The sequence below is a fragment of the Jaculus jaculus genome, chromosome 5, assembly GCF_020740685.1.
Source record: "Jaculus jaculus isolate mJacJac1 chromosome 5, mJacJac1.mat.Y.cur, whole genome shotgun sequence".
Classification (NCBI taxonomy): domain Eukaryota; kingdom Metazoa; phylum Chordata; class Mammalia; order Rodentia; family Dipodidae; genus Jaculus; species Jaculus jaculus.
The window spans coordinates 153,395,184-153,412,550 of NC_059106.1; the positions used below are offsets into that span (position 1 = coordinate 153,395,184).

General features: G+C 42.8%; 1 protein-coding gene across 1 annotated transcript; it reads left to right on the forward strand.

Annotated features, from left to right (window-relative positions):
- Window positions 1-1,351: 1,351 nt before the first annotated feature.
- LOC123460590 (ral guanine nucleotide dissociation stimulator-like) lies at window positions 1,352-17,105 on the forward strand. Its single transcript, XM_045148655.1, has 5 exons — window positions 1,352-1,518; window positions 14,828-15,003; window positions 15,565-15,612; window positions 16,022-16,230; window positions 16,518-17,105. Exons 1-5 carry the CDS (start codon window positions 1,402-1,404, stop codon window positions 16,775-16,777), a joined length of 810 nt encoding a protein of 269 aa, XP_045004590.1. The 5' UTR covers window positions 1,352-1,401; the 3' UTR covers window positions 16,778-17,105.
- The last annotated feature ends 262 nt before the right edge of the window (window positions 17,106-17,367 follow it).

Sequence of the window (17,367 nt, forward strand, 5' to 3'; positions counted from 1 at the left end):
ATAGCAGGTACTGCTACTGGCAGTGCCCAGGAAGAAGGCCCATGTCTTTCTTTTTTAAAAAGTTGGTGCATGTACCACTCTGTGCATTGGGATTATGTGTGGCTTGGGGATTGAACTCATGCTGGCAGGCTTTGCTAACAAGCACTTTTAACTGCTGAGCATCTTCTCAGCCACCACCATGTCTTTTTTTTATTTATTTAAGTCATTTAAAAAGAGTAAGACAAGGGAAGAGATTCATGACACTTAGCTTAGTTTCCTACTTCAAATACCAAAAATTGGATCAGAATATGCCCATAGTTGTCAAAACCTAATATTATTTTGTTTAATCTTTAGGAGAAAAACCCAAAAAGATAGTACGTTTCAGTCTTTGCTCTGCTTTTACTCTAACCCAGCTTTTTCTACTGAGCACTCATTATCAGCAATTGATTTCGGCTCATCATGGGACCCAAATAAGCTATAGAGATGCTATGTCAATAAAAATCTTGCCAAATAATGAAAACTTCTAGTTAAAAGCTATGGCTCCTATGAATCCTTTCCCATGGTGCCAGACTGGCCACCTACCCTGCCTCTTTCTGTCTGGATCTCTGGGAGTGACTGGGTTTCCCTGATGTGCCTGCATGGCCTTCCCTCTTGCACACTTCATTTCCAAGAATACTGTCCTCATTCTTCATGCATTGATCTCTGTGTCCGTTTTTTCCCTTACTGACAAAGAATCTGTGTTATTCTGGCTCCTGGTTTTAGAGGTTTCGTTGGCCCCACGTTTCTGGACTTTGGGTGAGGCATCATGGCACAGGAAAGCTTCTAGCCTCAAGGCATCCAGGAAGCAGAGAGAGACATGGAAGGGGTGGGGACAGAGACAGGATACACCCTTTGAAGACACACCCCCAGCGACGAACTTCCTGTAATCAGGCCCTACCTCCTAGTAGCCCATTCAGCCACGAATTCATCCTTGGGCTGTTGGCATCTTCATGATCCACTCAACTCTCAACAGTGCCACTAGCTGAGGGCCTGGATGCCAACACTTGAGGCATTTTTCATAAACATATGTATCTGTTTATTTTGCCGGTGGGGAGAGAATGAGAATGGGCGTGCCAGGGCCAACTGCTATTGCAAACAAATTCCAGATGCGTGTGCCACTTTCCTGCAGCTGCCTCTGTATGGTTACTGGCAAATTGAATCCGGGCTGCCAGTCTTTGTGAGCAAGTGTCTTTAAGTGATGAGCCAACTCTCCTGCCCAATTCTTTTAGTACCATAACAATCTTAATAGGTTTGTAGGAAGTTACAGGGTATGGTATTCTAGGGTTTTCTTCTCTGAATTGATCACTGCAGATGCCACCCAAGGCTGCTCCTAGACCTTCAAAGCAGAGGCTGTGGCCTGTTCCGCTTGTGCTGGCCCTGGCGATGATTGTCGATGCCACTCCTGACCCTGCCACTTTGATCTCCCACATCTTCTCCAACAAATCCAGTTCACCTGAGTCTTCTAATCCTTTGTCCATGAACTCATGCAACAGGAAGATGGTAAAGGCACCGTTTCTACCTATGAACGACAATAACCTTTACTGTCTGTGGATGACACTTGGTGTTTTCCTCAGTTGGAATACAAGAATATTTTAAAAATTCTGCTGTTTTTTAACTGGGACAGATTTTCAAATATGTTTATTAGCAAATATAGTCCTTCATATTTTTTTCTAAAGATATATTTCTGCCTCCAATTTTTGGCAAATATGTCTTTTATTTGTTCATCTCTTATTTTGCTTTCTAGGCATTAATATATTTTAATAACTTGTAGCCTTATTATTTAACAAAGTTCATAATTTATGTTAGTTCAATAAGGTGGGTAACTGGAGTAATTTACATTTGTCTCTTAAAACAAGAATATATTACAAAGTTGAAAACTCTTTTTTTTTTTTCCCTTTTCTGACAACCAGCAGAATCATTTCTATGTTCTTGATAACCTCATGATAGATGTGGGTCTCAGACCTCAGCCGAGCTAGAGAATTATTCTCTGAGATGTTTCAAACTGGAGCTGGAAGAGAGAAGCCCCTGAACCTCATTAGCTATGGCTGGAGACAGTGAGCATGTGGTGAGCACACATACCTGCCGGTCCTGTGGTTGGGTTCAGCTTGTCTCAGCACTGCTGCTCAGGCATCTATAGGATGGCAGTGGGTTGACTGAACTGGAAATAGCAGCTAGGCTGTTAATGTCAGTGTCTGTAGTGCATGTTGCAGAAGTGCATGTCTGTTTCATATGTCTCTTACTAGTTAGGGTGTTTCACAAAAGAACATGTGAAAACAAGTGACTTCGAGTCACATGCCATTTGTAAAGTAAGGAATACAGACAAACTCAAAGACCAGGCAGAGTGTACAGCACCCACAACAGGCTATGGCCAGGATATGGTTACATGGAAGGATGAAGTGTTGGGACTGGTCTTCAAGTTTCCCGTAGTCCCCATACTTCCGTCATGGAGCTTTAGGAATGAGATTTTCAGTGACTGTGTGCAGCAGGAGAACCCAAAACCAAAGTAGAGAGAAGCAGATGAAAGAAAAGCTGGGAGAGTCCTGATGATATTCCAGTCCTTAAGAATGCGTTAGACAGTGCTCCGACTCCTGCACTTCTGGCATTTAATTAGCCTTACTTGAACTGAGGCGAGCTATTCTACGCTTCTCCAAACTCTCCCCTTCATATAGATTAATATATACTATATCTCTATTACTTGTAGCTAGAGTTATGTCCCATTTATACTAGATCATGGAAGCTGTATGTAAAAAGATGTTTCCCCATATCTGTGCAAAACTTTCAATATTATTTTGGGGAGGCACTTTTTTCATACTAGAAGAAATCATTATAATATATTTCACAGATGACTAGTTAAATTGGATTATATAAATTCAAATAAAAATCTTACCTAGTTTGTAGTAAAATATATATATGACCAGTATAAATTGAGGTAGACATATAAAATAACTTAGTATAAGGAAATGATATACATAATTTCAATGCAGGAATTCTCCTAGGAATTTACATCTATGAGATAATCTAACAGAAGCAAAGATGCATATGCATGAAGTAATTTTATGATAACCCCACTCATTACACTAAAGGGAAGCATCTCATTCAAGAGAATGCTGTAACAAATTATGCTACCTTAACTATGTTAATTGAGAAAATTACATAAAATATTAAAATCTCATTATGGCATGTTGTAAAACAGTACTTACGCAAATATCCAAACTATGTAAGTGATCACATCCCATAGATAACTCATTTTATTCAGACTCACACAAAATCCAGTTACTTTCTTTTGTATGGTACAGAAAATATATTTTTTCTTCTATTTAAAAATATTTATTTATTTATTTGAGAGAGAGAGAGAGATAATTGACACACCAGGGCCTCCAGCCACTGCAAAGGAATTCCAGACACATGCACCACCTTGTGCATGTGGTTTAATGTGGGTACTGGGGACTCAAACCTGGGTCCTTAGGCTTTGCAGGAAAGCACCTTAACTGCTAAGCCATCTCTCTACCCTCTTCTATTTTTTTTTTTTATTAAGTAGAAACTTTGTATGAACATATTATTTGTTAGTACCATCTTTTCCATCCTCGCTGTCCCCATTCTTCTGGCGAAACCTCCTCAGTGGTGAAAAATATATTTTGAATGTACTTGTAATTTGTTCTTACTCAGATAGCAGACACTTGTCCTCTGTAAGGAAAACAAAAATATTGTTCAGTAGGCCCTTTGTTCACTGAAGCCCGAGTCCTAGTTAGGAGCAAGGTGCTGAAGCATCTAAATGGCTCCTAATAGAATTATGTAGGGCTGAGTTCATTGTGTGCAGAACTTCACTTCTGTACTGTTATGTCAATTTTGCCTGTGGGTGAGAACGGGGAGGGCTGGGAAGCACGTGAGCACACTGGAGACACATGGTCAAGACTGAGCTGGAGGAGGACATGCAGCTCAAACCAGAAGAAGGTCATGGCTATTGGACACAATTTCAGGAGCAGGGGCAGTTTATAACCAGGACTAGCTTCTTTTTGAGTGTTCTCCATTACAAGTCTCCTCCTTATGCTCAAGAACTCAGTTAATTGTCTCAAAGGCTCATTTTTCCCACTGTACTTTTGAGAATCAATGAAAGGGCTTGCAACTCTCCTTAGGTAAGAAAAAGAGCCTGGCTTGCATGGAAAAGTGGTACACTGAATCATGGTGACCTTAGGGGAAGTGTTTGGCAAAGTGGCCCTGAAAAAGATTCATTCGTGGTATGGTAGACTATATTTCTACTTGCCAAGTATTTTTCCATCATCTTTTGCAATGGAAGAATCTCTCTCTTTTACTCTGCTAAGCTAAGGAGGGGTCATTGGAGTAGCAGTGGCTAGTGAGCTATTGGAAGGAAAAACATGCGTCCTTCTTGGGCAAAAGCATTAAGATCCGCCACACTGTCTTCCCGTCTCTTTTTTTCTCACATATCAAATGCTAGGTGAATGGTGGTGACTCTTACGGGTCAAGCTGACGGGGCCATGCACTGGCCGATAAGATAGTGAGCTTAGCTGGATTTCTGTGTATGTGCACGTGTGGAGCTGCTTACAGATGACAGCATCTGAACCAGTGCCGTCAGTCAACTAGATCGCTCTCTCTCCCCTGAATGGGTGTAATCCAATCCACCGAGGGCTTGAGTAGAACAAAAGTTGGAGGAAGGAGAAGTCATCCTTTCTGCTGGAACACTGGTTGCTTTCTGCTCTCAGAGAGGGGGGGGGGAGGGAGAGAGAGAGAGACATACACCACTGGATCTTCCTTTTCTCAGGCTTCTGGACTCCGACTAAACTGCAAGAGTTTTCCAAAGTTTCCAGCTAGCCAGTGGCAGATCACAGGACTTCTCAGTCATTGCAATCAAGTGAGCTATTTCCTCCCAGTGACCCTCCCTTGATGAAACAAATAAAGTTCTTTGGCTCTGTTTCTGCAGGACACCCTGGGAAACTAGTCAACCTTTGTGGTTGTAGACAAGTGACTTTGGGGTTATTTGCTACTGTGACCTGTCCTGACTTAGACAGAGGGAGTTTTCATAGACACCGAGGTAGTAGCACGTGGAAGAGTGAACCTTTTATAGACAGTCAGCAGGGGGTTCTACAGACGGAAGTTGTGTGAGTCCTTTGATTTGATTCATACTTTTTTTTTAAAAAAAAAATTTTTTTTCTTTTTCTTTATTTATTTGACAGAGGGATACATAAATAGGCAGGTTGAGAAAGAGAGAGAATGCATGTGCCAGGGCACCCAGCCACTGCAAATGAATTCCAGATAGGCATCCCCTTGTGCATTTGGCTTATGTGGGTCCTGGGGAGTCAAACCTGAGACCTTTGGCTTTGCAGACAGACACCCTAACTGCTAAGCCATCTGTCCAGCCCTGATTCCCACGTTTACTTGGCTTTTGTGTGGATGCCAGTGGTGTATATTCATACTCCTGGGATGCTATTTCCTCTAGACGAATGATATATATGTCAACAGAACTAATAAAGTTTGCCTCCAAATTTTTTCCCCATCACATACCAACCCATGAGCCACTTTGCCCACAGTAATTCAGAGAGTGTGTTTGATGAATACTGGTTTGATTTATACACAGTTGTCAAACACTATGTTTGAGAAAACAATTGCACCCTTGGCAAACGCTGAAAGTCTCTTAACTACTCCCTCAAGTTTTTTTTTATTTTTTATTTTTATTAGGAAGCCAATCTGCATATTGTTTCTGAACAAGAGAATTTGATTTCAAGCTGATCATTTAAAATGCATTCCAAGCAACACTCCCAATTCCACAAGGGCAGGGACCCAGATTAATTAGAAAGGCCTCATTAGTTTGCAGTGGACCACATGTTGATAGGAATGACCTATTGACAGACAATTGAGGAGTTGCTGTGGAGGTGGGCAGCCTGACGCCTCCTCCTTAAATACCTCAGTCCCTCCCTTTTCTGTCTCTTGGTAAAGGCAAGTCCAGTAACCAGGAACAGTTGCCCCTATAATTAAAGAAAAACAAAGCCTGTGTGTGCAGGTGATGGGAAGAGCTTCCTTTGAATTTTCCAGGCAACCACTTTCATTCTTTGCTTCGTTCTTTGTTGGCAGGACTCTGATCTGGCTCACAGGAGCAACTTTACAAGTAAAATGCTCTCAGCTGGTGTGTGTACTGCTTCACAGGAATTCCCCGACTCATCAATCTAGATTCTGAAACAGCTCTGTCAGATTTCGGGGCTGCGTTGTTCCCACTGATTCATGGCAAAACCCCAATACTGCTACTGCTGTGAGAATGTTAAGCTATTTGTGAAACTTCAGAAAGCAGGTTCTAGCAGCTCAGACTCAGAATGTCATGGGAAGATAAGAACTGCACCCTTACAGGCTGGGCAAAGGAGATTTCAGTTGTAAAGGAGCCCAGGGAAGAAGCTGGAGATGCTGGCCATGTGTCAGTCTCTGTGGGAGACATCTGCAACATCCTGTGCCGTGGACTCCCCACAAGGCGGTGCCAAACCCCCTCACTACGGATGAGAAGATGAAGTCTCTCAACAAGGCACACAGCTGACATGTGCCAAAGCTGAGATTTGAACCCAGTTCTATTTGATTTCTATTTTTCCTCAGTACTTAAGTAGTTCTGAGAAAACCAGAGTAGCTGCATTTTCAAAAAATTATTTATTTATTTATTATTACAAGAGAGAAAGAGAGAGATTGGGCACACCAGGATCTCTTGCCACCGCAAATGAACTCCATATGTATGTGCCAATGTATGCATCTGGCTTACGTGGGTACTGGGGAGTCGAATTTGGGTCCTTAGGCTTTGTAAGCAGGTAGCTGCATTTTATGACACATTCCCAACCTACAGAGAGAGAGGCACCTCCAGCTAGGCAGGGGTCATGATCTGGGAGCATTAGGTGGAATCCAAAACAAACCTGGTGTGCTTCTTCTGATCTCAGATAAACTAGACTTCAAGCAAAAATTAGTCAGAAAAGATAAAGAAGGTCACTATATATATATTAATAAGGCAACAATTCATCAAGAAGGCAAAACTTTGAAAATATATGTGCACCAAAAACTGGGACTCTAAATTTCATCAAACACTAATGGATACAAAAAGTCAGATACATCCTGATATAATAGAGGGTGATTTCAATACCTCACCTTCATTCCATCAGCTAAAATGAGACATGTGTGAAAATGCTGTAAGGAACCTGTTACTTTTGTCAATGCTGTGATAAAATAGCTGACAAGCACAACTTAAAGAAGGAAGGCTATATTTCGGCTTACAATTTGAGAGTGCAGACCATCATAGCAAATAGGCTTGGTGGTGGTTGTGGTGTGAGGTGACTAATGGCATTGTGTCCTCAGCAAGCAGAGAGAAATGAATTCTGGTGTTCTGCTCACTTTCACCTTTGTGTTTAGTCTAAAACCCTAACCCATGGGATGGTGCCTCCCATATTCAGTGTGGACCTTCTGTCTTTACTTAGAATGCCCTTACACACAGACACACGAAGAGGTTTGTTGCCAAGGTAATTTTACATCCAGTCAAGTTGACAATGCACAGCAATCATCACAGAGATGCCAAATTTTGTAATACACATATTTTCCTAGTTGGTTGGATTGTTATTTGTGCTTTTCTTTCTCTCCTACTGGTATTAGAAGTTTGCTGGTTTACTGTGTTAGACATAATGGATTCCCCCAGCTCAAAGTTTTCGAGGATCATTCTTCACAAAGATATAAAAATTGATCTCAAAATTCATATGGAATAGCAGTAGGCCTCAGATATCCAAACATATCCTCAGCAAAGAAACACCTCTGGGGGTATCACCATACTAATATAAAGCTATATTAAAAAGTTATAGTAACAAAAACAGCATGGTACTAGCATAAAAACAGAAACATAGACCAATGGAATGGAATTGAAGATCTAGACCTTAGGTCAAGCAACTACAGCTACTTGATCTTTGACAAAGGTACCATTACAATAGATTGGAGAAAAGACAACATTTTTGTAAGCTAATCAATAAAACACAATTAAGAAATGGTAAAGAAATGAACACTCAAGGAACAGTGCATGGAGTTATATAAACAAAAAAATGGTTCATTTAAAAGCAATTGACTAGTTGTGGTGGTGCATGCTTTTGATCCTACTAGTCAGGAGGCAGAGGTAGAAAGACAGCTGTGAGTTTGAAACCTGAGACTATTTAGTGAATTCCAGGTCAGCTTGTGCTTAAGTGAGATCCTACCTTAAAAAAAAAGCAAAACAAAACAAAAAAATAAACAAGATCAACAAAACTAGCCAAAATGATCAAAACAGAGGAGTAGACCTAAATTAGTAAAATTTGAGGTGAAAAGAGGTACAGATTCCACTGAAATCTAGAGTATCGTTAAGGAATACTTTAAAACTTACTTTAAAAATATAGAAAATATGGAAGAGATAGATAACTTCCTAAACACATATGACTTACTAAAATTAAATCAGTCTCCCTATCAAAACTCCTAAAGATGATTCATTTCTTTAGTAAAATGGCAGGATACAAAATCAACAAACACAAATCATTGGCCTTTCTATATGCAAAGGACAAATATACAGAAAAAGAAGTCAGCAAGGCTATCCCATTTTCAATAGCAACTAAAAAAAGTGAATACCTTGGAATAACACTAACCAAGAATGTGAAAAACCAATTATATAATGTAAACAACAACAAAAAAAACTTAAGAAAGAAATTGAGGACTTGAGAACATGGAAAGACTTCCCATGTTCCTGAATAGGTAGACTTAATATTGTGAAAATGGCCATTCTACCAAAAGCAATGTATAGATTTAATGCGATACCAATAAAAATTCCAGGAGGTAGGAGGATCACTGTCAGTTTGAGGCCACCCTCATAATACATAGTGAATTCCAGGTCAGCCTGGGCTCTAGTGAGACCCTACACTGAAAAACAAAAAAACAACAAACAAGCAAATAAACAACAACAACAACAAAAAACAGTAGTTAGTAGTATTTAAATATACCACAGCAGGGTAAGAAAGAAAAGGGAAGCAGTCCCATTTATCACAGTCAGAAAAGAATAAAATATCCTGCAATACTGAAAACTAAGGAAGTGAATGGCATCTACAATGAAAACAAAATACTGATGAAAGAAAATGAGGAAGACATGAGAAGATGCAAAGACCTTTCTCTCCCATGGGTCAGAAGAATTAAGATCATGAAAATGGCCATCCTACCAAAGGAAATATAAAGATTGAATTCAATTCCAACCAAAATTTTAGGACAATTCTTCACAGAAATAGAAAAAAATAGTCGGAAAATTCATGTGAAGCCACAAAAGGCTTTGACTAGCCAAAACTGTCCTCAGCAAAAAGAATACCTCTGGTGATATCACCACATCTGATTTCAAGATATACTACAAAGCCATAACAATAAAAACAGCATGGTGCTGACACAAAAGCAGAAACATAGATCAGTGAAATAAAACAGAAAATCCAGGTATAAGTGTTTATAACAACAGCTACCAGATTTTGATCAAGAGGCCAAAAATGCACATTCAGTGAAAGAGAACATTTTCATGAAATCGTGCTCTAGAAAATGGATAAGCATATGAGGAAAAATGAATCTAGACCTTCTCTGTCACCCTGTACAAAAAATCAACTCCAAATTGATCATGGACATCAAAATAAGACCTGAAACCCTAAAACAAATAGAAGAAAAAAAGATGGAGAACACTCTAGGATATAGATGTAAGGAAAGAGTTTCTGAACACAGCCTCTGTAGTCCCAGAAATTAGACAAACACTTGACCACTGGGACCTCGTGAAACTCAAAAGCTGTTGTAGAGCTAAGCAAGTCATTACCAGATTCAAGAGACAACGTACAGAATGAGAGAAAATCTTCCTCACCTATACATCTGACAGAGGTTCAATATCTAGAATACACAAAGAACTAAAAAAAAAAAAAAATCTAAGAAATAAAAAAAATCAACACACTCAAAAATATAGGTTTGGGGGAGCTGGGGAGATGGCTCAGCAATTAAGATGCTTTCCTATAAAGCCATAACGACCCAGGTTCAATTCCCAGGTACCGATGTACAAGCCGGTTGCACAAAGTGGCACATGCATCTAGAGTTTGTTTGCAATGGCTAGAATCCCTGTCATGCCTGCTCATTCTTTCTTTCTCTCTCTCTCTCTTTCTCTCTCTCTCTTTTTCTGAAGCAGGGTCTCACTCTAGCTTAGGCTGACCTGGAATTCATTATGTAGTATCAGGGTGGCTTCACACTCTCACTGATCCTCCCAAGTGCTGGGATTAAAGGCATAGCACCACCATGCCCGGCTTTCATTCTTTCTCTTTTTCTCTCTCTCCCTCCTTCCTTCCCTCCCTTTCCTTCTTCCTCCCCTTCTCCTTCACCCCTCTACTTGCAAACAAATAAAAATAATATTGAAAAAATAGGATTGGGAATGGAACTGAGAATTCTCAAAGAAAACAAAACACAAATAGCCAATAAATATCTAAAAAGATGTTCATTGTCATTAGCTATCTGGGAAATGCAAATTAAAGCTACTTTGAGAATTTATCTGACTCCAGTCAGAATGGCTATCATAAAAAAAAAAAATCAAATAACAACAAATGCTGGCCAAGATGTGGTGAAAGAGGAACCCTCATCCAACATAGTAGGAATGCAACCTTGAAGAGTCACTATGGAAATAAGAATAGAGTTTCCTCAAAGATTTTAAATTAGATGTAGCATTTGATTCAGCTATATCATTCCTGTGCATAATACCCTCATGAATGTAGTTCTTTTTTTTCTTTTTCTTTGTTTGTTTTGGTTTTTCAAGGCAGGATCTCACTCTAGCCCAAGCTGACCTGGAATTCATTTTGTAGTCTCAGGGTGGCCTTGAACTCATGGCAATCCTCCTATCTCTGCTTTCTAAGTGCTGGTATTAAATGTATGCACCACCATGCCCAGCTAAGAATCTACTTTTTATTGTAGAGATACTTGCTCAGCCATGTTTGTTGCTGCTTTATTCCCAATAACTAGGAAATACAATTATTCCAGATGCCCATCAACTGATGAATATATAATGAAGCTGTGGCAAATATTCCCAATAGAATTCTAGTCAGCATTAGGGAAAAATAAAATCATGATATTTTCAGGAAAATGGATGGATCTGGAGAAAAATCATATCATACTAGGTGAGATTACACAGCCTCAAAAAGACAAACACCACATGCTCCCTCACACATGTGGATGCTAGCATGCAAGTTTGTTTTGTTTATAAGTCGCAGTGAGCATCAGTAGTACTGGCAAGGAGTCAAGAACGAAACTTGAACAGAGGAAGTAGGGACGGATGAGAGAATGAAGTCCTTGACAGGCGAGAGGAAGGACAGAACACGGAGGCGGAAGGGTCTGGAGAGGACTGGAGTAAGGGAGGGGGTTAGGGAGGAAGATGCAAAAAACTATGATACTATGAATCAGGTCCACAGAAACCTTCCTCTTGATTAGCTAATTAAAAGATAGAGCTGTCTCTGTAAGAGAAAGGTCAGGAGGGGGCATAGTTTGGGCAGGAGCACTCTTTTGCAGAGGTCTCCACCTGCAAGCTTTACTCTCAAACCATAGGGGTCGCTGGTAAATCCTAGTGCCAGAATTGGGTTGCCACCCACAGAAGGCTGTTGGTCAGGGAGGCCCAGAATGCCTGGAAATAATGCAGACCACTGCCAAAGCACTTGGTTAGCCATCAGATCTAAATGGTAAGACCCTATTCAGAAGTCACCACATGCTGTGGTCTCAAGACATTGCGACATCATGTTGGAACTGAGATGGAAGTCAGCTTCCTACTGGCTAGCTGTCATAGTGTTGGAAAGTGCTAATTAAGCTTGGGGACAGAGTGGGGGTAATCCTCACTAACAGTGTGAACAAGCACTGGATCCCACAAGCTGTGAATCAACCAGACAAGACATACACAGGTGCAACAGTGATACCCAAGCTCTGGGGGCCAATCAGCTGTTTCTGATCAGACATGAGCCCTGCTCATGGTTCTCTGACCCTAGTCTACAGCTTAGAAGGTTAGAATCACTAGAGGGAAGCTTCCGCTGTTCTTTGACAAAAAGAAGAGGTTCAAACAAGTGAAAGTGATATTAACATGGATGTGGAAGAGAAAAAAAAACAACAAAAAGTAAAGTGCATAGAAACACAGGAAGAAACCATGTAGCCCCCATAATAGAAAGGAAAAATTAGAAAGGCATCACACAGTTTCTTACACTTGACATCCCAAAAAGTCTATGTTTATCCTCCTTGATGGATGCTGTTCTCACTTGTCTAGGGAATCTGCTTGTTACAGATGGCAACAAGTACCAGACCCACCGGAACAACAAGGAAAGCAACCCAACTGCCTAGCACAAGTCAAGTCACCTCTGTCACATCTGCCAGGCTCCGGAGATAGGACTGAAGACTGACTACGGGTGGTGCTCCTCCAGAGAGATGGTGGTAGACGTGCGGAGATTCAAAATTGCCTCTCCCCTGTAATTGTCTGCTGCCCCCATAATGCATGACCCACAATCCCCATGGGGTTGACCTGCATCCCCAGTGAGGAAGGCCTCTTCAGAAAAGGGGCAGGGAGGAGGGCAAGAATGGTACCAACGTGTGATGTTTACATACTCAATAGGTCCATATATAATAATAATAATAATAATAACACATTCAACAAAGCAGAAAATCAGAGCTTCTGAGAACTCTACACTAGGGGAGATTTATAACATGCCCCCCCCCCCCAGGAATCAGGGAACATTGTGGATGAGAGTGTTGAAAGAACATAAGCGCTACAAGACGGGAGGGTGTAGTGGGGGACATTGCCGTCCACAGAGACTGACTGGTAAGTTCATGACCTTATAGTGAATGACAATGAACAAAATGATTACCCATAATGCCACTGAGGAGGGCCCTCAGTGGAACGGGAGGGGGTGGGAGAGACAGAACACAAGAGTATAACTCAATGGGAATATGACCAGTATGCAATATATTATATTATATATGCAATATATACAATAAGTATCTCAATTTTAAAAACATACAAATCTGACTAAATATTTGGACAGTATCAGTTCACTCCAGCAGTTTTCACAAAGTTTGTTTCACACACCAAAATGCCTATTAATATGATTTGTTATTTATTTTCTATTTATGTAATGCCTGTTTTTTTTTTTCCCTCAACAAATTTCTCAAAGAATTAAAAGTTATCAAAGTCCAAGATATTCAATACTTTTCCTAGGGGTAGTAAAAGTGTTTGTGATCAGCACTATGATACATATGTTGCAGTAAAAACAGACATTGCCATTCTCTCAGGAAGATGTGAAAGTGATATTAACATGGATGTGGAAGAGAAAAAAAAACAACAAAAAGTAAAGTGCATAGAAACACAGGAAGAAACCATGTAGCCCCCATAATAGAAAGGAAAAATTAGAAAGGCATCACACAGTTTCTTACACTTGACATCCCAATACTAACCACAATCTGACTTACTATCATGGGAAATAAAGCACCCTATGCTGAAGTAAAACTGGTGGTTTGATTCAGGTGTCCCTCAGAAACTTAGGTGTTCTGAATGGTAGATTCCCAGCTAATGGAGATTTGGGAATTGGAGCCTCCTGGAGGCAGTGTATTGTTGGGGGTGGGCTTATGGGCTTTATAGCCAGCTCTCCCTTGCTAGTGTTTGGCACATTCTCCTGTTGCTATTGTCTACCTTGTGTTGGCCAGAGGTGATGTCCACCCTCTGCTCATGTCATCATTTTCCCTGCCATCATGGAGCTCCCCCTCAAGCCTCTAGGCCAAAATAAGCCCTTTTCTCCCCTAAAGGTGCTCTTGGTTGAGTGATTTCTGCCAGCAATGCAAACCCGACTGCAACAAAAAACTGAGCCACCTCACACTGTCTGGCTATGGGGTCCTGAGAATAGGTAGGCTGTGTGCTTAGTGAGCACGTGCATCCTGGTACATGAGTCCATGTTGGCCTGTGGGTGTCAGGTGATACCAGTCCTGGGGTTTCCAGGTAACACAGGTATGTACAGACATATATGCCTCATAACATGCTAGGAATTAGAAGCTGGAATGATCCCTGGGGAGCAGGTGGATACCTGAAGCATCCCTGAGAGGGACAAGGGCTGATGTGGAGTGATGCTTCTGACATGAAGGACAGTGTGGATCAGGACACAGATCTGAGTCTTTGAAGCAGAGCAGCTGGCAGAAGCCGGGCTTCCCAGGCAGTGGGGTGGGGGGAGCATGTTGCTGTCACTGTGCCCAGTTGTCCCTGGGGGAAAGGAAGTAGAGCTAAGGGTCCATTGGGAAGGTCCTGTCCGAGGAAGAAACTCTGGTAAGAGAGGCCCAAGAAGTGACCTCACTTCCTTGACAACGGCCGACGACAGAACTCGGAACCCTGGTGACCAGGCAACCACAGTCCAGGGGCAAGCTCAGTGGACTCACTTGTCTGAGGACACCGGACGAAGCAGGATGTTCTCTCGCTGTTTCTCGAGTACTGGTGGCTCATGGCTCAGTAACGCCTTGTACAGAGGCCCTCGTCATGTTTGGAGACGCTGGGTACGCTTTTGTACCCAGTGTGTCAGCAGACCTCCTTCCTGCAGGGACACACAGGTGATACTGAACAGTCCATGACAGATCTACACAGGACATGAAACCTCTGAGATACCTAGAGGCTGCCCAAAGTCCCTCCTCGCTTGCTTGTGTGTGTGTGTGTAAATTCTTTCTATATACTTTTCATTTCAGTGCATAACAATGAGAAATTTAGCAGTCTGTGAATGTTTATGCATTTAAACCATTCTTTCTTGTCCCTCTTCAGGGTATAATTGTGTCGGCCAGCAAGGTTGATCACAACAATCCCAACTGCTTGAAGAATATGGTGGACTACATGGCAACTGCAATGAATAACAATGATCGTCTTTTTGTGGCCACCTTCATGGCCATCTACCCAAAGTATGCCACTACCTGGGAAGTGCTGGACATGGTCATGAAACGGTAAGTGTGCCATGTTCAAGCTGGGGGCTCAACCCTCCACTTTCAGTCTTGGGAGGGCTACTCTATCTCTCAGGCCGTTTTCCTCATAGGCTATTGTTAAGTGGGACTGTACCCTACAGTGTTGAGTCTTGGCCTGGATTTGATGAGTGATGGTCACTTACTGCCCCCTGCCCACTAAAGAAGTATTCTGTCCAGTATCCTTTCTTAGACCTTAAAGTCTGTTTTTCATTTGTAAAGGAGCTTCCAGATGCCTTGAGCATATCTGGCATAAATGGCACGTGATCAAAGACTCCATCAAGGGCACTCCCAAGGGCGTTCTCTGCACCCACAGAGCTACCTGGGAAGGACATGCTTGTGTTCATTGACACACAAACGCCTGTGACTGCAGAAAGTTTCCCAGGCGCTTAGCAAATACCTCAGAGAACGGAAAACGCAAAATTCCTAGCCACCCCCTCCTCTTTGGCTTTTGTTCCCAGCCCAAGCTTAGGCATTCCCTCTAGATATCCGGGCAGATGTGGGACACAGGAGCTAAGGACTGACCCCCCTCCTGACTTCCTCTAGGTACCCTTCTTTCCAGTGTGATTGTAAGAAGGACCAGAAAGACAGGAGGTGAGTGGGCTCTGCATGGAGAGGGAGGTCAGCTCCCACCTTCATTGTGGATATTTGGGGAGCTACTGCTGGACAGCTGAGCAATGGTTACCAGCTTCTTCTGGTGATTTACTCCGGAGGACTGACACCTGAGCTTCACTTGCAGGTGGAAGAAAACAGAGCTGTGGGTGGAGCCCTCAGTACTGGGAAGCAGAGGGAGGATGAGGACCCAAAGTGGTACCCTATAAAAATCCATGCCCGCCATAGCCCATCCCAGGATGGTTTGCCCAGTACTGCCCCCCACCAGGGTCTGGGCAAGAGGTGTGTCGTGATACCATGCATGCACAGGCCAGACCAACTCTGCTCCCCATGCCCAGCTCGGTGTGAGCTGGGGGCCCTCTTGACCATGCTCCCTGACAAATTCCCCCAGGGCCATAGCCTACTTCCTGGAATTCTGGATGGAAAATTTGCCACAAGATTTTTGTGAGTCTCCGGACTTAACCATGCTGAACCACCTGAAGACGTACGTGAGCCTGAACATGGCTTCCTCACACCTGACCGCCTGTGTCCAGCTGCTTCTGTCACTGCTGGAGAACGCAGGACATAAGAATCAAAGTCCCAAGGACAAAGAGGACTGTGGTAGGTGCCTGTGGATGTAAGAAGAGATTTCAGTCATGGGGGTCACCAGGCAGGCTCTAGATAGGCTGGTGTTTGACAGGGAATCGGAGGTGGATCCCAGTCTGGTAAAGTGTCTTTTTGGGAGTATAGAAACTGGAGATTTTCTAGCAGAAAGGGGGTCTTTTGTGCCATTGGAGAGACTTAGGAAAAGACAGCCATCTTTGACAAACATCATCTCATGCTAAAACTCCCATACCACCTGGATTTAGAGCTGCCTTCACCAATAGTGAGTCTCTTTTTCTCCTTAGGTTTCAGCTTTCCCAGCACAGGAAGTTCTGTGCTCCAGGCACTGGATGATCTATCAGATATGCAGGAATCTCTGGAGCTAAGACCAGCTTCCTCAGAAGTGTTCCCAAAAGAGCTGTCACCAGAAGAAGAGCTGGTGGAACCCGTGAGCCTGGAGCCACCTGTGACAGCAGCAGCCACCTGTGACAGCAGCAGCCAGTGTGAACCTGGGGACACGTGTGTCACAGGCTGGAGGCAGGGGATCCAGCAGCAGTGCTCATAAACCCAGATATCCCCGCCACAGCCAAGCCAGTGCCTCATCCCGCTGCTGTGGGTCTGGAGCAGCCTCGGCCCACGCTAGTTAACACACAGCGAGCTCCTGCTAAGGCTGCACACTACTGTTACCTGAGCAGGAAGCTGGACGGGCAGCCCGGGGACCGCACTCCTGTTTGCCCTCTTCCTGCTGTGTGCATTTAGTTCTGCCTGGCCTCTGTTGAAAGGTGACAGCCGGAGCACTAGAGCAGAGCTTCCCCTCCCCAGGGCACGCATCCCTTTAACATTTGATTGTTTGTGTTTTAATTATTCAGTAGTAGTTTAAGAATTAACATCAATCAAGTTTTGTCGTTTGTGTTCATCGCAAGGCTCATGGTATGAAGCCTGCTCCTTCTATGGCGTAACCCCTGGCACTGTCTCCCTTCAGGCTGCAACCCAAAGACGCTCTCTGGGGTCTTGGAGGGAGGACACTCAAGGCCATAACAGAAGAGTGAGGCAGCTGGGAAGAGGAAATGGGTCAGTGCAGGAACGCATCCTGTGCCTGCAGGGAATACACATCCCCTCTGCACCATGGGTGCACTGTCCTGTGTGTAATGGGTA